This window comes from Octopus sinensis, linkage group LG29 (genome assembly GCF_006345805.1).
Source record: "Octopus sinensis linkage group LG29, ASM634580v1, whole genome shotgun sequence".
NCBI classification, from domain to species: Eukaryota; Metazoa; Mollusca; class Cephalopoda; order Octopoda; family Octopodidae; genus Octopus; species Octopus sinensis.
The window spans coordinates 14169601-14191884 of NC_043025.1; the positions used below are offsets into that span (position 1 = coordinate 14169601).

The 22284-nt window shown below is 41.2% G+C and overlaps 1 protein-coding gene across 8 annotated transcripts in view; it reads right to left on the reverse strand.

The window, feature by feature from the left end:
* Positions 1-22284, reverse strand: part of LOC115226085 (CAP-Gly domain-containing linker protein 1) — a 207699-nt gene that overhangs the window by 59449 nt on the left and 125966 nt on the right. For all 8 annotated transcript variants that reach the window (XM_036514836.1, XM_036514832.1, XM_036514833.1 and 5 more), the window contains 3 exons: positions 8405-8462; positions 6855-6938; positions 5868-5935 (listed from right to left, as the gene is read on the reverse strand). In XM_036514836.1, the coding sequence (XP_036370729.1) occupies positions 5868-5935; positions 6855-6938; positions 8405-8462 (210 nt within the window). The remainder of the gene's footprint in view (positions 1-5867; positions 5936-6854; positions 6939-8404; positions 8463-22284) is intronic.

A 22284-nucleotide genomic window follows, 5' to 3' on the forward strand; every position in this document is an offset into this window, starting at 1 on the left:
TATTTAATCGTCCCTGAAAGGATGAAAGGCAAAGTCGACTTTGGCGGAATTTGAACTCAGAACGTAATGGCAGACAAAATACCGATAAGCATTTCGCCCGGCGTGCTAACGTGTCTGCCAGCTCGCCACCTTATAGCTTTGCTCAAGAAAACAACACACCGCCTGGTCCAGTAATTGAACCCACAATCTGGTGCTCCTTAGCGCAACACCCTCACCACAAGGCCAAGCGCCTTCACTAAGGGGACAGCAGCAATTTAATAAAGAATAAATTCCAGGAGATCTGGGACCAAAATAAAGGGCAGAGGGAGTTGAAGAAAGAAAATAGAGAGGGTAGAAACGGGAGAGAAAGATAAAGGAGCAGAAAATGAAGAAAAGATATGAAACTGAAGATCAGGATTGGATGAGAGGGTGGAGGGGCAGACGTTTGCCCCGATTCAAAACAAAAGAAAATAATAAATAAATGAATAAATAAAATAAAATAAACCATCTCCCTGCCCCCCTTGGGTGTTCTCTACCCTCCTGGAGAAATAAACAAAACGAAATTGAATTGCAGAAATATGATAATGACGACAGACAACAGCCAAGACGAGGATGGGCAGCAGAAGAGGAAGAAGAAGGCTTCAGGGGTCTCACAGACAGGACAGGTTGTGTGTGTGTATATATATATATATATATGTGTGTGTGTGTGTGTGTGTATGCTTCTGTGCATGACCATGTTTATGTGTGTGTAGTAAATGAATTTACATGAACGAAATTAGAGTACTCAATACAAGTGTAGAGTGAAACCCAGGTCAATCCCACCAACCCATACCAGCATAGACAACAGATGTTAAATGATGATGAGATATATATATATATATATATATATATATATATGTATACTCAGCAAAAACAATTAAGATCCAAGTGAATTCCAATGAATTCAAATGAATATGGTACTTAACTTAGATGCACCAGAAATCTTTAGGGTATTAACCCTAAAATAATGTGGGGTGATTATAAACAAGAAAAAAGCAACAAGAATGGATTAGTCTAATCCATTCTTGTTGCTTTTTTCTTGGTTATATATATATAAAGTTATAAATAAGGAAAGAAATATACAATGATAAAATTTATTCAACCATAAGAAATTGTTATTGAACGACAATTGTTTCGTAGCTTAATAAAATTTCCTCTATTTATTTTCTCTTGTATCGTGCTATATATTCTATGTTTTGTAGGTTGATACACCAGAGTTTCTTTTATGGGTACTACTGGATCAGTTGAATCCGTAAGTTGTATGTGTCTTTCTCAGATATAGTGGGGTGGGGCCTTGCAGGTAAGTGTGACAATTATATGAGGTGTGATCTAACAGGGTTGAGAGGTCAATGCACATGTGTATATAGGGGCAGAGGTTTTAAAAGATGACGGGGAAGAGACAGAGAGAGGGAGGGAGGGAGGGAGAGCAGAGAGATGCAATCGGGTTATATTCACTCGACTTTCAATCCGGTTTCAACCAGCTGCACCGAGAGCAGATGAGATGGTCACAGAAAGAGAGGATTGTTGGTTAGTTTTGGATGCAGTGAAATGACAACGTCGGAACACGTGAGATGAGAGGGTTAAGTTTCAAGACCACACTAAACCTTACACATCAGGTGATGGCGGGGCAGGCAAAGATGCGAGATGCGAAAGGGGTTGAGGGAGATAAGATAATGAACATACCCTAGTAGGGGACTTTAATCTTCGTTTGGGACGGGGTAGATAGTTTTTTTTCTCATTCCAGTTACATCTGCCATACATTAACATGCATTAAAACTGTCATAAATTAACATACATTAAACTTCTTCATACATTAACATGTTAAACTCGCCATACAATTAACATATGTTAATTTGGTCATACATAAACATGTGTTAAACCTGACATACATTAACCACTCTGTCACATCAGCAGATGTTAAATGTGTCATACATGAGTATGTTAGGTCTACCATACATTAGCATACATTAAACCAGGAATACATTAGCATACATTAAATCAGGAATACATTAGCATACATTAAATCACACGAATTAACATTATAAATCTACTTTAATATATGATAAATCTGCCATACATTAACATACATTAAGCCTGCTATACATTAACATAAATTAAACCTTGCACACATTAACACACACACACACACAAAACAGAGACCAGAGTTTACACATACACACACAAACCCCATTCCTTACACAAGCATACGTGTGCAAACCTCATAGAAACCTAACTCTCTCACACACATGCACGCTCATGCACACACTCCATAGGCAATAGCTCACATACATACATTCCAATAAACTCTCATACAAACATGCACACACTACAGAGCAAAGCTTACACATACACACACACACATGCATTCCCTTACACAGACACGCATGCTCGCACACACACAAGCTCTCTCTCTCTCTCACACACACACACACACATGCTCTCACACACATACAACCTCACACATGCAGAGACACACAAGCTCACACATACACACACAAGCTCTCTCTCACACACACATACAGAAACTCACACGTGCATGCATGCACATACACTAAAGATATACGAAAGCTTACACATGCACAATCCCTCCTTCTCACGTACATACACACACACACTAAGCAGAGACCAGAGCTGACGCATGCACACACAAACCCCACTTCACATACACACATGATACATACATAGATCTATAGCTAAGTGTAAATCAAGTCTCACCATGCACACTTCTAACTACTGAGGAGGCTACAAGAAAGGCAAAAAGCCTTAGAGAAGGGTTAAGGATGGAAGGAAGATGATGGAGGGGAGGGAAAGGGAGCTAAAGATGAGAAATTCATCCTCATCCCTATTGTATTTCAGTGTGTGTGTGTGTGTGTGTGTGTGAATTGTGACTCAGGGTTTCTCCTTGAATATAACTCTCCTGCAAACAACAACAACAAAAATTGTTGCCTGAAGGACTGAGTCATGCAAATTACTCCGAGTAGACCCAAAAATACTCTACAATATATATTGAGCACTCTGTTCTTGCTTGCTAAACCCCCAAAATATTTTCTACATAACCACATATATAATATATATATATTATACTCTCACTTATCATCATTGTTTAACTTCCGCTTTCCATGCTAGCATGGGTTGGACGATTTTGACCAAGGGCTGGCGAGCCAGATGGCTGCACCAGGCTCCAATCTGATCTGGCAGAGTTTCATCAGCTGGATGCCCTTCCTAACGCCAACCACTCCGAGAGTGTAGTGGGTGCTTTTTATATAATAATACATAATATATACTATATATATCAGAGGGGGTGCTGAAAAGTTCCTGGCTTTGGGTAAAAGAAAATAGAGGAGGATCAGTTAATTATGATTTTACTCAACATATTCCCCTCTCAGATTCACACACTTATTGCAGCGGTCGTTCAGTTTTTCTAAGCCCTTTAAAAGAACTTGGAAGGTTGGGCCCTCCAGCCAATCCTTTCGTGATACCCTTAAAGCCAGGAACTTTTCAACCCCGCCCCATATATATAATACATAGATTATGTACAAATATACAATCTATGTATATAGATCTATATAGTTTATACATATATACATAGGTTTGTGTGTATGTATATATATATATATATATATATAAAATAATTAACATAATAAATGAGTTGTAGGAAACAATCCTAATGTTTTAAGTTTCAAATTTAGTTAATGGAGTTTTTTCTATAAGAAAAATTATTATTTTATTTATTTTTTAAATAAATATTATTTAACTCTATTTGCTTATTTATTTCACTATTATCATTAACCTGAAGATTGACTATGATTCTAAATCGAATTTACTTCAATTGAATTTAAACTTAGTTGTAATTCGAATTTAATTGTAGCCATGAAACGTACGTAGTTATATTTACTTATTATATATCGATCATTCATTTTTATACTTTCTGAAATCTAGTTATGTTTTATAAAAATATATATTATTTGTTTTTTATGCTTTTGGTTTATGTCTATCACTGTTTGAGTTGCATAATAGTCGTTTTATCTCTAATTTATATTTCATATATATAATATATATATAAATATATGTAGGTACATATATGTATATATATAAACTACATATATATATATATATATGTGTGTGTGTGTGTGTGTATATATATACACATGTGAGTTTGTGAGTGTATGTTTATATATACATATACATGAAGAGCATGTGTATGTTTATGAATAAATTATATAGGTTTACAACCTCAGGTGTGTTTGTGTGTATATATATATACATATGGGTAAAAATGTATGCACAAATGTAAACGTACTTATGGTGTGCGTAAGTCTGTATGACGATGTATATGTGTGTGCATGTGCGTGTATACATGAATGTATGTATATATTTATGCCTGTGTGGTGTATGTGTGTACGGGTGTACGCAGATACATGTGCAGGAACGTGCGCAATGAAAGAAAAACAGTCAACATCAAAAGCCACATACGATGCACCACAGAGACTGCACGACGGAATGCATGATCGAGCGCAAAAAGGTTTCTCGTTTGTGTTTGTATATATATATTGTTATTCAGAGGTGGTGGTCACGGAAGGAAAAAAAAGACGGACAGCATACACGCGCGTATATCACACACAGACATCCGAAATGGCGACCAGGCGCTACTGGCAAAACGTGAGGAAGACAGACAGGTGCAAAGGTGGCAGTGGTGGTGGTGGTGGTGTGCGTAGGAGGGAGTGAGGAAGTCAGTGGTGGTGATGGTGGCGATGATGATGATGATGATGTTGGTAGTGCTGGTGATGTTGGTGGTGACAATAGTAGTGGTGGTAGTTGTAGACATAGTAGTGGTAGATGTAATGGCAGTGGTTGTAGTTGTGGTAGTGGTTGCTGTAGTGGGTGGTTGTTATGGCAGTGGATGGTGGTTGTAGTGATGGTGGAGGTTGTAGTGATGGTTGCAGTAGTGGTGGTGGTTGTAGTGTTGGTGGATGTGATGGTGATGATGATGATGATGATGGTGGTAGTGCTGATGATGTTGGTGGTGGCAATAGTAGTGGTGGTAGTTGTAGACATAGTGGTAGTAGATGTAATGGCAGTGGTTGTAGTTGTGGTGGTGGTAGTGGTTGCGGTAGTGGGTGGTTGTTGTGGTAGTGGGTGGTGGTTGTAGTGTTGGTGGTAGTGCTGTGATGATGGTGGTGGCAATAGTCGTGGTGGTAGATGTAATGGCAGTGGTTGTAGTTGTGGTGGTGGTAGTGGGTGGTGGTTGTAGTGTTGGTGGATGTGATGGTGATGTTTGTGCTGATGATGGTGATGGTGGTGGAGGAGGTGGAGGGGGTGATGATGATGATGATGATGGCGGTGAAGACGGTGGCAATAGAACAAGTAGGTGATGGAGATGGTGATGATGGGGGCAGTGGAGTCTGGGGTGGGGTGGGGCTGGAGGTGAGGGCAACAGTAACCATGGTGATAAGAGTGGCAGAGGGGACGGTCAGGGAGGTTGATGGGGGACACAGGGACACAGTGACGGTGGTGCAAGAGGAGGAGGTGGTGGTGACGATGGTGGGGGGTGAGTGTAGTAAATGAAATGCTGGTGACGGTGGAGGTGGTGGTGGTGGTGGTGGTAGTGCTGGTGGCGATGGAGAAAAAGAGGCACGTGGGTGGTGGTGGAAGTGACGGGTGGTGGAATGGAAGTGTTAAATGACACCAAATTCTCAACTACTTTCACAGACATTAACAAGAACAACAACAACAAGATGTCAGGAAAAGTAAAAAAAAAAAAAGAAAAAGTAAAGAAAAGAGATGAAGAAATGGTAACAAGAAATGGTGGCGCCGGTCACAGAGCAGAACTGGACCCGGGGCTCACTTACCAGCTTATCTTTGTCGTCGGACAGCTGCTCGGCTCTCTCCCTGCTGCTCTCCAACTGTCTGGCTATATCTAAAAACAGGAAAACACCAGAGGTCAGTGAGGTAGATGGTCGTGGTGGTCATGGTGATGTGGGGGTCCATGGGGCCCCTCTTGGAACCCCACCGACAAATCAGTAACGACTCGCTTGTTTGACCATCACAAGGTCTTCGGTCCCTGCTGTGGTTTGGTAGGGGTAGTTTGTGTGCCTCAGTGACCCCCTAAGAGCTATGCCACTGGTGTACAAGCTTTTGGTAGGGTGTTCCATTCTGGACAGGCCTAAGAACAGAGGTCAGGCTAATACAGACCATGTCTCCCCAGGGACAAAAAAAAGGGTTGGTCCAGTCCCTGTTGCAGAAGGGTAGCTTGTGTGTCTTGATGACCCCTTGAAAGCTATGCCACTGCTGCACAAGCTTTCGGTAAGGTGTTCCATTCTGGACAGGCCTAAGAACAGAGGTCAGGCTAATACAGACCATGTCTCCCCAGGGACAAAAAATGGGTTGGTCCAGTCCCGGTTGCAGAAGGGTAGCTTGTGTGTCTTGATGACCCCTTGAAAGCTATGCCACTGCTGCACAAGCTTTTGGTAGGGTGGTCCATTCTGGACAGGCCTAAGAACAGAGGTCAGGCTAATACAGACCATGTCTCCCCAGGGACAAAAAATGGGTTGGTCCAGTCCCGGTTGCAGAAGGGTAGCTTGTGTGTCTTGATGACCCCTTGAAAGCTATGCCACTGCTGCACAAGATTTTGGTAGGGTGTTCCATTCTGGACAGATCAAAAGAAAAGGGTCACAACAAATTGAACGACCTCCCTCAAGAGTTAAAAATGGAATGGTCCAATCCTTGTTGCAATGTGATGGAGCGCATGCCTCGATGACCCCAAAGAGTTATACCAGGACATATTGAATAATGGTATATAATGGTATGAATAAATGCAAGAATGAAGGACTTCTTACCAGACACAGAACCACGGAGAATCTTCATCTCAGAGTTTATAGATTCACTTGCGGTTGTGCTTTTATCCAGTTTACTTGTCAACTCTGAAATAAACAAACAAACAAACACGTGTGAGTGTGTCGTGTGTGTATGTGTGTGTGTGTGTGTGTGTGAGTGTGTGTGTGTGTGTATATATATATATATAGGCGGCGAGCTGGTAGAAACGTTAGCACGCCGGTGAAATTCGTCTGTCGTTACGTTCCGAGTTCAAATTCCGCCGAGGTCGACTTTGCCTTTCATCCTTTCGGGGTCGATAAATTAAGTACCAGTTACACACTGGAGTCGATGTAGTCGACTTAATCCCTTTGTCTGTCTTTGTTTGTCCCCTCTATGTTTAGCCCCTTGTGGGTAGTAAAGAAATAAATATATATCATCATCATCATCGTTTAACGTTCGCTTTCCATGCTAGCATGGGTTGGACGGTTCAACTGGGGTCTGGCAAGCCCAAAGGCTGCACCAGTCCAGTCAGATCTGGCAGTGTTTCTACAGCTGGATGCCCTTCCTAACGCCAACCACTCCGAGAGTGTAGTGAGTGATTTTATGTGCCACCGACACAGGTGCCAGACGAGGCTATATATATATTATATATATATATATAAAACGCAGGATAATGCTAATAGTATGGCCTGAACAGGATAAGCTACTCCATTTCGTAGAAAAAAGTGTTGGCCTTTTGATACCAAACTGGTTGAAACCACTTCTGGCTCTTTAGTACAAATGTCTTGTTTTCATAAGTTCTGAATTAAAATCTTTCACCAAACCTTAGTCACAATTTATGTTCCTAACACTAGCTGAATGGTAACTAAGTTATTTTACTAAATTCTTTGTTATATTTAAAGTAATTGAAAGAAACACAGAGCATCTCAAAATAAATACAGTAACGAAAGGGTTAAATAATATGAGTGCTAAATATTGTTTTCAAATTTCAGCACAAGGCCAGTGAGTTTGGGGCATGGGGAAAGTCAATTATATTGACCCCAGTATGCAACCGGTACTTACTTTATTGATTCTGAAATGTTGACAGGCAAAGTTGATCTCAGCAGGATTTGAACTCAGAACATAAAGACAGATGAAATATTTCTAAGCATCTTGCTTGGCGTGCTAACGATTCTGCCAACGTGCCGCCTTATGAGTGCTAATTATTACAGACTAATTAGGAAATATTGTAAAAATGCAAAAGAAGACTACATATCCGTGTAATTAAACAGCATGCAGTGTAACCGCACGAAACACACGGCGTCACCCGTTAAGCTACAATAACGGACCTTGGGGAGATTAAAGCGTTAAGGACCAGCTGATCGTGCCACAGTGGGAGAGACCCTAAGGCTGAGGCTTAACACAAATGGCCCCTTTTGTCTACCAAATCTCACTCACAAGGATATGATCGACCAGAAGATGTAGAAGACACCGGCCCAAGATGCTGCCTTATAGTAGGTTTCAAACTAAGACCATGGAGTTTGTAGCACACAGTCATATGTATAGTTGCTCTTGATATGGAATTGGTACGTACCATTGATTGTTTCTTGCATTTTTTGTTTCTTTGCTTCACTCTCCTTTAATTCTTCAAGCTGAGGAAACGAAAGAGAAGAGAACCGTCATGAATAACAGAAATAAAGCACAATTGTGAAGGAGTCATAAATAGAAGTTGTAAACGACGGTCATAAACTGTGGACGTAAACAGTAATCATGTCTGATGGCCATGGACAGCAGTCATAAATGGAAGTCGTAAATATGGTCATAAACAGCAGGCATAAACGACAGTCATATACAGAAGTCATACATACCAGTCACAAGGATGTAAACTGCAATATTGATGCAGAACAACACTGACAATGACAATCACAGTGGCTGTCACTTCGGCATTTAGAACAACACTATCATTAACACACACAGAACAATGGAGAAGATGACAGACATGATGGACAAGATGACGGGCATGATGGACAAGATGACGAGCATGATGGACAAGATGACGAGCACAACAATTGACAAGATGACAGGCATGACGGACAAGATGACAAACATGACTGACAAGACGACAGACATGACAGACAAGACGACAAACACGACGGACAAGACGACAGACATGACAGACAAAACGACAGGTATGACGAACAAGATGACAGGCATGACAATGGATGACGGACACAATGGACAAACACGATAGACAAAATGATAGGCATGATGAACAAGATGATGTATGACGCACACAACAATGGACGACGAACATGATGACGGGCACAACAATAGGCATGTCAACATCCACAGTGAGAGACACAACAACGACAGGCAGAAACGGCAGTCATAATAGCTAGTCATAAGTCACAACAACAGTCATAAATGAGGCATAAGTGACTGTCATAACTGGTTTAGGACCAAAGTACCAATGAGTGTGGGGATGGTGGTGGTAGCGGCTGTTGTAATCTCAACAAACAACAACAACAAAACCCTTGATACTCTGATCATATACATCGTCATTACCACCACCACCACCACTACTACCACCGCTGCCGCCACCACCACTACTACTACTGCTACTACTACCACCACCACCACCGCTGCCGCCACCACCACCACTACTACCACCACCACCGCTGCCACCACCACCACTACTGCTACTACTACTACCACCACCACCACCACCACCACCACAACTATCAAGTCTACTAGAAAGAAGAGACCTGTATTTGGATTCTCAGCATGCTAAAAACAGCAGTCATGTTACTCAAATCACCCATTACCATTGAATAAAGGTTTTTTTTTATGGCAAACATTTTCTCTATATTGCATCTGATTAGCAGACGGGATGGTCATGGTAGGAATAATTTTTTTGTAACATGTGTCTGTTGAAACAGGAACTGACCTTCAGCTGCACCATCCTTAGGATTTGAAAGAGATTTAACTGTTGTTTCTAGCAGGCAATGGGGGCCATGTACAGGGCCTGCCTCTTGTTTGTCACACCTGTGTGAAACAATTGTGACGGTTACGCCCCCTGTTGACATTACGACCAACAGCTCTGTGCTTTCAAAGACCACCTGAGTAAAAAGTCCCTTGGTCAGAACACATGGAAAGATTGATGACAGTGAAAGCATCCACGCAGGATGCTGGGATATCAATCATGTGATAACATCCTTGTGGAAAACAACAGTGTGTGACATCAGTGTTATGTTTGTGGAAAAACTGTGTGATATCCATGTAATAACAGGCTTGCGGAATAACAGTGATATCCATGGAATGACACACATGTGAAACAAGAGTGTGATATCAATATAATAACATTCTAACGGAAAAGTAGTGTTGATATCCATGTAATAACATTTGAGAAATAACTGTGTGATATCTATGTAATAACATGCTAGTGAAACCACAGAGTGTGATACTATTTTTTCTACACTAGGCACAAGGCCTGAAACTTTTGGGGAGAGGGCTAGTTGATTACATTGACCCAAGTACGCAACTGGTACTTAATTTATCGACCACGAAAGGATGAAAGGCAAAGTCGACCTTGGTGGAATTTGAACTCAGTACGTAAAGACAGACGAAATACCTCTAAGCATTTCGCCCAGGTTGCTAGCGTTTCTGCCAGCTTGTCACTTTACAGAGTGTGATACTATTAAAAATACAGAGTGTGATATCAGTGTAAAGTAACTCCGTATCGGTGCAAATCAATGAGACATAACTGTCACACATGGGATAATTAAAACAAACACATGGACGTGGGATAACATTTTATAAGCATTTGACAAATAAAAACATTTATAACAGTAATAAATACAGGAGTGTTAGTATTTTGCTTTTAGTCGCATTGTTAAAGGAAAAAGGTATCAGGGGATGCTATGGGGCCGAATGAGCAACAAAATAAGCAAGTGCGACCAAACACAAAGCAGTTAATTGTTTTTAAGAGGTTAAAATTAAGGACCATTTTAGTAAAACAAAAAAAAATAAAATGTGAGCTCAATTTTTATTAAGTAAAACAAACCCTGCAACAGGACATGCATAAAATAAAAAGCTTTATTGCTTACGGTATGAAAATTCAGAAACTTTGAGTGAACGTGAAATAATTGGTATTTTTTTTTAAAGGTTGAACTTGATGTAGATAAAACTATAAGCAATAGTGTATAGATATTGGTTTCAAATTTTGGCACAAAGCCAGCAATTTGGGGAGGGGGCCAATTACATTGGTCTTAGTATTTGACTGGTACTTATTTTATGGACACTCATGATTATTTCTTTATTAGCCAAAAGGGCTTCATTGCCTTAATAATTATTTCTACTATAGGCACAAGGCCTGAAATTTAGGGGAAGGGTCAAGCCAATTACATCAACCCCAGCGTTTCACTAGTACTTAATTTATTGACTCCGAAAAGAAGAAAGGCAAAGTGGACCTCAGCAGGATTTGAACTCAGAATGTAGACATAATTAGGCATAATAGTGGCTGTGTGGTAAGTAGCTTGCTTACAAACCACATGGTTCCAGGTTCAGTCCTGTTGCGTGGCACCTTGGGCAAGTGTCTTCTACTATAGCCTCAGGCCAACCAAAGCCTTGTCAGTGGATTTGGTAGACGGAAACTGAAAGAAACCCGTCGTATATATGTATATATATATGTGTGTGTGTGTATGTTTGTCTCCCCAACATCGCTTGACAACCGATGCTGGTGTGTTTACGTCCCCGTAACTTAGTGGTTCGGCAAAGAGACTGATAGAATAACTACTAGGCTTTACAAAGAGTAAGTCCTGGGGTCGATTTGCTCGACTAAAGGCGGTGCTCCAGTATGGCCAGTCATATGACTGAAACAAGTAAAAGAGTAAAGAGATCTTAGAAAGTGCAAAATAACCAGTCACCAAAGTAACAGGTACACCACATTGCATAAAAAGTGACCCTACCCCCCATGTAACATTTGTAACCTTATAATACATCTGCACATGTGTGTGTGTGTGTGTGTGTGGTTCAATCCTCTATATTACTCCCCCTATTCCCAGCATCCCAATGTCCCTCAAGGGCATGTCCCAACATATCTTCACCCTCATCTCACTCACTATTGCTCTTCTTCTCTGACTCTCTAATTCAGCGCAATGGCCCAGTGGTTAGGGCAGCAGACTAGCGGTCTTAGGATCGTGGTTTCGATTCCCAGACCGGGTGTTGTGAGTGTTTATTGAGCAAAAACACCTTAAGCTCCACGAGACTCTGGCAGGGGATGGTGGTGACCCCTGCTGTACTCTTTCACCACAACTTCTTCTTACTCTTTCTTCCTATTTCTATTGTACCTGTAATTCAAAGGGCCAGCCTTGTCACAGTCTGTGTCAAGCTGAATCTCCCTGAGAACTATGTTAAGGTTATGTGTGTCTGTGGAGTACTCAGCCACTTGCACGTTATTTTCACGAGCAGGCTGTTCCGTTGATCGGATCAACTGAAACCCTTGTCGTCGAAACCGACAGAGTGCCAGTCACTCCCTAATTCACTTCCCTTTCCTTTCTAACTGGGGTATCCCTCTATCTACTGCAAGACACCTGTCTCTGCCACCCGCCACATCTTTAATCTCTCAACTGGCACAAAGCCACCCCACCTCAATACTACTTTCCTCTCACCTCTCAGATGAGGCTTTTGCCCTTTTTTTTTTTTGGTCTTACCAGGTACTTGGTGACCCTGTCAGTGCTGGTGCCACATAAAAAGCACCCAACATACTTTGTAAAATGGTTGGTATTAAGGGCATCCAGCCGTAAAGATCATGCCAGAACAAACCTTGCCAGTGCGGGGCTGCTTGAAAAGCCCCCAGCCCACCCTGTAAAGTGGTTGGCATTAAAAAGGGCATCCAGCATTAGAAATCATGCCAAAACAATGGAACCTGGAGTAACTCCCAGCCATACCATCTCCTGTCACACTGTCCAACCCATGCCAGCATGGAAAATGGACATTAAATGATGATGATGGCTGAGACTGATATAGTCAGATAAATCAACTGAAGATGAGGTTTATTTTTTTTAAAGAAAGAAAAAGAGTAATGGTATTTCCCATGTGTTTAATGCGCACTTTTCAGATCATTGTGCAATAGATAAAAAAGGAACTTCATCTGTTACGCAAGATCTGCATCAGTTAAGACATTTAAAGATATTTTGGTTTGTCCTAAACTGAGGAAGATACTACATAAAAGATGACATTTCTCTTTTTATCTGTTGTGCAATAATCTGAAACCTGCGTATTAAACACCATTACTTGGTTTCACTTCATTATTGTACTTTATATGATTCTATGCTGGTACAAGCCCAACTCCAGTCACACAGATACAATAACAACGATTTGGAGTGGGTTAGTCCATTCAAGGCAAAAATTCTGGTAACATAATATATAAGTATAACACAACATATATATAAATTAGAAAAAGCACCTTTTATCAATTCAATAATGAAAAATTAAATTACACCATCTAGAAAATTACATATAATAGAAAGATTAAATATACGATAAAAAATATAACAATGATTAAGTAATGTGTAAAATAATAAATAAAATGTATATTTTGCACATTACTTAATCATCATTAAATTTTTATCTTATATTTAATTTTTCTATTATACGTAATTTTCTAGATGGTGTAATTAAATTTTTCATTATTGAATTAATAAAAGGCGTTTTTTTTCTAATTTATATATATTTATATATATTATATTTTGTGAAATTTGATTTAGTATTTCTAAATTGAATTTTTCCCTGTAAGTTTGGAATAATATTCCCTCATATTATCATTATTATTATTATTACTATTATTATATAAGCTTAATATACACACATACATACATACATACATATATATATATAACAATTGCAGCGTGGAAGGTGTTTATAAGCCATTTAAGAAACACACAAAAGCCGTTCGATTCACTTCAACATTTAAGTTTAATTTGTCAAAATATTTTCGTCGCTAAAATCCGCGACCTGTTCACTGACAAAAATCCGAGATGCAGCACGGATTTTTGTCAGTGAACAGGTCGCGGATTTTAGCGACGAAAATATTTTGACAAATTAAACTTAAATGTTGAAGTGAATCGAACGGCTTTTGTGTGTTTCTTAAATGGCTTATAAACACCTTCCACGCTGCAATTGTTTTCGTTCCAGCACACGATCTCAGATCAAATCACTTGCTATGCAAGTACACCTCCGTAATATATATATATATATATATATATACACACACACACATGCATGTATACATTACCATGGAAACATACATTCGCCCATTTCAATGTAAATGCTTGTGTGTGTATGTGTATAGACATGTAGCAAAATTGATGTAGAATATGTATATGTTCACATGTACCTATGTCTATATATGTGTGTGTGTGTCTACAAGTGTACATGTTTGAGCATGTACATATGTATATGTATGTGTGTGTGTGTGTATATATATATATATATATACACACACACGTGGTTAAAATTAAAAGCGAAGACCAACTCACCAATTTATATCAGAAAAAAAAAAAATTGGTAAAAAAAGTGTTTTTTTTTTTTAAATGCCAATTTAAAGAATGGCTGAAAGCAGAGAAGAAAGCTCTTTTTATTATCATCATCAGCCTAAGAAGCAGTGGTGAAGCTTGGTGGACAGTGTCCAGAGAGGAGAAGCCAATGCAGCAGTTGTTGAGCCCCAGGTCAGCACTGACCCAGCAAAAGGTAAAAAGAAAAAAAGAAAAAAAACCCTGAACATATTTGATTCCTAACCACATGGTTCTGGGTTCAATCCCACTGCATGGCACCTTGGGCATATTTCTTCTACTTATAGCCCTGAGCCGGTCAGTGCTTTGCAAGTGGATTGGGTAGACGGAAACTGAAAGAAGCCCATCATGTGTGTGTGTATGTGTGAGTGTCTTATGTATGAGCCAAAGAGGGAGATTTCTACATGGTAACTATATCTAAAACATATAGCAGCCAAATCTCCCTCGCATCACATCATATAGTCGTGTATATATATATATATATATATGAATAAATGAAAGAATGGAGTCGAACGAAGATTTTAACAAAATTTCTTTACTCTCAACACATGTTTCGAAGACTGCATACTCTTAATTCCGAAGGAATAAAGGGTGCATTATGCCGTCTTCTCATCAGGAAAGACAAGGAACTTCTATCAGCATCGATTAACCGAATTATCAATACTAGGATAATTCATTCACCTACTTAAATATATATATATATATATATGTATGAGCCAATGAAGGAGACTTCTACATGGTAGCTAGATACGGTAGAAACAGCAGCCAAACGTCCCTCAAACCACATTCTACTGTCTTAAGCATACATATATGTGTAAGCTAACAATCCAAACCTGTACATCAGGAGTCGGCAAAGAGTTCCCTATTGACCCCTTGTGGTGGTGGAGGAGGTCCATGGGACTCTCCAAGGGGGTTGATGAATGTTACCATAACTGTATCAATGTAATAACGGGACCAAAATTTTTATTGTTCTTCATCGAATTCGTTAAGAGTTTTCATTAAATTTCATTAAATGTTTCTGATCAAAAAGTGGTAACGACCACAAAAGAACAGGAATTTTTTGCTTCAAAATCAGAAATTTACATGATGGTAGGGGTTATAATTTATAAGGTATTCTATGAAAGGGGCCAATTGTAACACGTTTGCTGACACCTGGTTTAGGGAGACACATGGTCTGTTGCAAGCATTCTACCCTGATGGTAAATTGCACCCTTCTTTCCACTAGATTCAAAAGGCCTGAAAAGGGGTCACATGTTGGGAACCTTTCTTACTCTGATGAAAACTAAGAAAAAAAAAGCCAAAAGAAAAAAAAAATGAAAATAAAAGTGCAGAACAATGGTGGTGGCGACCCATCATGAATGGAGGGTCTGCGTCCAGAATGTGGTGAGGCCGACAACAGCTGACCTCTGTGAACAATGTCCATCAAGAGAAGAAGGTATGAGAAGAGAAGTAGGTCAAGAGAGGAGAGTAGAATGGTCAGGAGAGAGAGAGGGAGAGACAGACAGACAGAACGAGAGGGAGGGGGAGAAAGAGGGGAGGAGAGAGACAGAGAGAGGGGAGGGGAAGAGATAGGGAGGGAGAGAGAGAGAAAGGGGGAAAGACAGAGAAGGAGAGAATAGCAGAGAGAAGGGAGAGACAGAGAAATAGAGGGAATGACAGAGAGAAGGAAGAGAGAGAGAGAAGGAGGAGGAAAGAGAGAGGAGACAAAAGGTAGAGAGGAAGTGAGTCAGAGATAGAGAGAGAGAGAGAGAGAGAGAGGAGAGAGAGAGAGAGAGAGAGAGAGAGAAGTGATGCTGAAGCTGATTAGGGGAGAGGGTAAAAAAAGGGGGGGATGCAGATAGGAGGTTAAATGATGCGAGTCGGGAGGGGGAGGAGAGTGGGGGGAGGGGTCAGGTTAAAAAAAATCGGAGGGAAAAGAAAAAAGGAAGAAGAAGAAGAAGAAGCAGTAATTAAAACAGATTAAGATTAGAAAGGTAATAATAATAATAATAATAATAATACACAATAAGAAGAATGTGATACGGTATGTAATGAATATCGACGGATTTTGATTGTTGAATTGAGCAACATTTCGATCCTGCGTCTGAGTTCTCCGGGTTCGAAATCTTTATATATAAAACTGTAGTTGTGTGTGTGTCTGTCCCCTTCGATTTAGATTCCTTGGGTAATCGTCTTCTACTATAGCCCTGAGTTTACCAAAGACTTGTGAGTGGATTTGGTAAACAGAAACTGAAAAAAGCTTGTTGTCTATATCATCATCATCATCATCATCATTGAATGTCCATTTTCCATCCTAGCCCTGGGCTGGATCATTTGACAGGATCTGATGTACTCCAGTGTCTGTTCTGGAATGGTTTCCATGGCTAGAAGCCCTTCTTAATGTCAACCGTTTTACAGAATGTGTAGGGTGCTTTTTCAGTGCCACCTGCACTACAGAGGTTGCCATGCAATTTGCAGGTCTAGGAACCCTGGGGGAAGAAGTGATGGGGGGGGGGGTCAGGTGCATGCTGGAAGATGAGGGGATTACAATGAGAAGGGGTGAGACAGACCAGGTTCTTGCAGGGGGAATCAGTAAAGCTACTTACATTTAGTAGAGGAAAAGGAAGGGGAAAAAATATAGAGTAAAGGATCAATGGGTGTGTGTGTGTGTACGTGTGATCATCATCATCGTCAGCTAATGTCTGCTTTCCATGCTGGCATGGGTTGCACAGTTTGACTGGGGTCTGGGAAGCCAGGAGAATGCACCAGGCTCCAGTCTGGTCTGGTCTGGCAGTGTTTCTACAATAATTTATTCTTTTATTGGCCACAAGGGATAATAGAAACAGACATAAGGGGACGTGCAAAAAACTTAAAAGACAATCCTTTCTATTCTAGACACAAGACCTGAAATTTGGAAGAAGGGGCCAGTTGATTAGATTAACCGCAGTACGCAACTGGTACTTAATTTATCAACCCCCACTGAAAGGATGAAAGGTAAAGTTGACCTCGGCGGAATTTGAACTCAGAACGTAGCGGCAGACGAAATACCTATTTCTTTATTACCCACAAGGGGCTAAACACAGAGAGGACAAACAACCGGATTAAGTTGATTACATCGACCCCAGTGCATAACTAGTACTTATTTAATCGACCCCGAAAGGATGAAAGACAAAGTCGACCTCGGCGGAATTTGAACTCAGAATGTAGCGGCAGACGAAATACCTATTTCTTTATTACCCACAAGGGGCTAAACACAGAGAGGACAAACAAGGACAGACAACCGGATTAAGTCGATTATATCGATCCCCAGTGCATAAATGGTACTTATTTAATTGACCCCGAAAGGATGAAAGGCAAAGTTGACCTTGGCGGAATTTGAACTCAGAACATAATGGCAGACGAAATACCGCTAAGCATTTCACATGGTGTGCTAACGTTTCTTATTTCTTTACTGCCCACAGGGGGCTAAACACAGAGAGGACAAACAAGGACAGACAAACGGATTAAGTTGATTACATCGACCCCAGTGTGTAACTAGTAGTTATTTAATCGACCCCGAAAGGATGAAAGGCAAAGTCGACCTTGGCAGAATTTGAACTCAGAACGTAGTGGCAGACGAAATACCTATTTCTTTACTACCCACAAGGGCTAAACAAAGAGGGGACAAACAAAGACAGACAAATGGATTAAGTCGATTACATCGACCCCAGTGCGTAACTGGTACTTATTTAATTGACCCCGAAAGGATGAAAGGCAAAGTTGACCTTGGTGGAATTTGAAATCAGAACATAATGGCAGATGAAATACTGCTAAGCATTTCGCATGGTGTGCTAACGATTCTTATTTCTTTACTGCCCACAAGGGGCTAAACAAAGAGGGGACAAACAAGGGCAGACAAACGGATTAAGTTGATTACATCGTTGAAACGGATTAAGTTGATTACAGTGCGTAACTAATAGTTATTTAATCGACCCCAAAAGGATGAAAGGCAAAGTCGACCTCGGCGGAATTTGAACTCAGAACGTAGCGGCAGACGAAATACCGCTAAGCATTTTGCCCGGCGTGCTAACGATTCTGCCAGCTTGTCACCCTGACGTACGGTCGAAATATTGTTCGAATCAAGAAACAAAACTGATATTTCATCACAGTATCGCATCACGCTCTTCTCATTGAGTATTTACCTCCATGAAGAGTTACGTCAAATCTTCATCAATTAATAATAATAATAATAATAATAATAATAATGGTAATAATAATAAACAAAGGAAAAAAGTGTCAACAGTACTGTCTGTCTGTCATCCCTTACCTCTTCCACATCAACTATATCCGTTAGACGAGTTAGTAAGGTTTTAGAGATCACTGGTCAACCCATCAGCTTGCAACAGACGATGGACATCCATAAGACCTGATTGCTGGACAAGAAAAGTTCACAGTCAGCAGGCTTGTCCTCCTCTCCACGCACGCAGGTCACACCGCATCATCATCACAACACCCCGCCCCCCTCCCCTTCGCCCGACAACGCGCCCACACACACACACACACACAACACCCACACACGTGTGTGTCAGATGCAGGTCTCTCTCTTTCGCACACGCACACACAACGGGAGATGGTGGCAGGGGCCAAATGTGCTGGTGAAGGCGGTGGCGGTGACGGCTGATTATGATGGTGGCAGTGGTGAGCGCAGTCGTGGTGGTGGTGGTGGTGGTGGTCATGGCACTGATTGTGGTGGTGGTGGTCATGGCACTGATTGTGGTGGTGGTGGTCATGGCACTGATTGTGGTGGTGATGGTGCTGTTGTTGTTGTTGTTGTTAAGCAACAAGATGGGTAAGGGTGATTAGGTGATGGTCTAGGGCTTAGGGGCAGGAGACCCCAGACCTTGGAAAAAAAAAAAAATCTTTGTTCGTCTTGTAGTCGAAGGCTCTTCCTTGATGCCTGATACCTATTTCTTTACTATCCACAAGGGGCTAAACACAGAGGGGACAAACAAGGACAGACAAACGGATCAAGTCGATTACATCGACCCCAGTGCATAACTGGTACTTAATTTCTCGACCCCGAAAGGATGAAAGGCAAAGTTGACCTCGGCGGAATTTGAACTCAGAACGTAGCGGCAGACAAAATACGGCCACGCATTTCGCCCAGAGTGCTAATGATTCGCTGGAAATGGAGATCTCCAGGTTCAAATTCTTGAACGGCTGCTGATGGTGCCGGAGCCATTGGGATCAATAAGATGCAGAGGAATTGTGATCAGAAGCTACAGAGTGTGTGTGAGTGTGTAGGGGTTTCAGGTTTTTCAGGAAATTGGCCCAACGTTATAAGAAGGGGTTGCACTAAAGTCTTTGGTAAACCGATATGGAGCTATGAAGGGATCTACAGGAACTTTTAGCGAAACAACTAGAAATTATAAAAAGTGTCAGCAGGATTTTGAGGGCAAACTGACCAGAAATCATAGAGGGGTCACAGCAGGCTTCTCTGGGTATACTCGTTTGAAGTCATGAAGAGGGTGGCAGGCATTTTAAAGTAAACTGACCTGGGTTCAAGGAAAGGTCGCCAAGCACTTTTGGGCAAACTGAGTCGAGATTATGGACAGTTTAGCAGGCTTTTGGGGTAAAAACTAATTTGAGGTCATGCAGAGGTCAGCAAGCTTTTTTGGTCAAACTGACCTGAGGTCATGGAGGGATCATTAGGTTTTTGGGAGTCAATTGATTTGAAGTCATGAAGGAGTCAGCAAGCTTTTTCGGGGCTAAACTGACCTGAAGTCATGAGGGATCAGCAGGCATTTTTGGGTAAACTGATTTGAGATCATAGAGGGGTCAGGAAGCTTTTTCAGATAAACTGATTTGAAGTAATGAAGGGGTTAGCAGGGTTATTTTTGTAAATAGGATCTTTTTGGTAAAGTAACTTGAAGTTATGAAAGGGTCAACAAGATATTTTTTGGTAAACTTACCTGAGGTCATGGATGGGTCACCAGGCTTTGTTTTTGGTAAAATGACCAGAGTATACAAAAGAGCCACTATGCATTGTAGAACACAGACCCATGGTCATCGAGAGGTAAGAAGAATGTGTTGGGTAAACTGACTTGGGGTCATAGAAGGGTCAAGAAATTTTTTATGGGTGGGGGTGGGGGGTAGAAATGACCCGAGGTCATGGACAGATCAAAAGACTATTTGGTAAACTAACTTGACAACATGGAGAGGTCAGGGGTTTATTTTCTTTGGTGGGTGGTTGGGTGTAAAACGACTAAAGATAATTAACTGATCTGGGGGTAAATGTGGGGGTAAACTGATTCAGGATAACTGAGGGGGTCAAAACAATTCCTTTGGTAAACTAGGTCCAGGAGTGGCTGCGTGGTAAGAAGTTTGCTTCCCAACCACGTGGTTCTGGGTTCAGTCCCATTACATAGCTCCTTGGGCAAGAGTTTCCTACTAGGGCTTCAGGTCGAACAAAGCCTTGTGAATGGAAACTAAAAGAAGCCCATTGTTTATATGTAAAGGTTAATTCAGGAGCAGACAAACTCAGACGGTCTGAAAAATCCTTATTGTAGACCAACAGGGAGCTACCACCATAAGGGTGGCAGGAGTTACCAGGTGGTAAGTAGCTTGCTTTCCAACCACATGGTTCCAGGTTCAGTCCCACTGCATGTCACCTCGGGCACGTGTCTTTCACTATAGCCTTGGATGGATCAAAGCCTTGTGAGTGGATTTGGTAGACAGAAACTGAAAGAAGCCCATCATATACATCCGAGTGTGTATGCATGTTGCTCTCTCCTTGTCTTGACATAATGTGATGTCTATAAATGACCCTCACTGTCAGTGGATTTGTGTACCGCCTTCACAGTCTTGCATGAAAGACATGTCTGGCCCTGGGGAAATATTACCTTACTTGGAAACAGGAAAGGGTCAGCGACAGGAAGGGCATCCAGACTTAGAAACTCCATTTCAATAATTCCCTCTGACCCACGCGAGCATGGATTAATCATCACCATCATCATTGTTTAACATCCTCTTTCCATGCTGGCATGGGTTGGACAGTTTGACTGAGGTCTGGAAAGCCAGCAGGCTGCACCAGGCTCCGATCTGATCTGGCACGGTTTCTACAGCTGGATGCTCTTCCTAATGCCAACCACTCCGAGAGTGTGAAGTGGGTGCTTTTTGTGCACAGGAGCCAGACAGGTGAACATGGCATCGACCACGTTCGGATGGTGCTCTTTACATGCCACCGGCACGGGAGCCAGTAAGGGGGACCTGGCATCAACCACGTTTGGATGGTGCATTTTTTGTGGACATTATAAATGATTATGGTGATAATGTGTGTGTGTAACCTTGTCTAGGCCTTACATGATAGTGGTAAATGAGCATCACCAACATACAAGCAGGGTCGTTCGATCCTAATCTTCCATATGAAACTTGACAAATGGTGCTGGTGTGTTTATATGTCCATAACAGTGCCGCAAAAGAGACCAGTAGAATAAGTACCATGCTTAAAAAGAAATAAGTATTGGGGGGGAGGGGTTGATTCATTCGACTAAAAAATTCTTCAAGGTGGTGCCCCAGCATGGCCACAGTCTAATGACTGAAAGAAAATAAACGATAAAAGTTGTGTGTGTGTGAGTTTGTATTTCCCTTTTCTTTTACGTGGGTTTGCTGAGTGCAAACAAGAGGTTTTGCAGGGGCCAGGAAGGGACAAATGGCAATAACGGTGATGTTGATGACGACGGTATGGACCGGTCCATATGAAACATCTGGATTCGGACAAACAACCATTCGATGAATGAACAACTGATATTTTGTGATGATACACACACACACACACACACACTGATATAGCCATAAAAAATACAGGTAAAATAGGGAGCCATACACACTCTTTTCAATAGGTGTGCTCCCATGAGCACTCACTCAAGTATCAGGACATGCATGC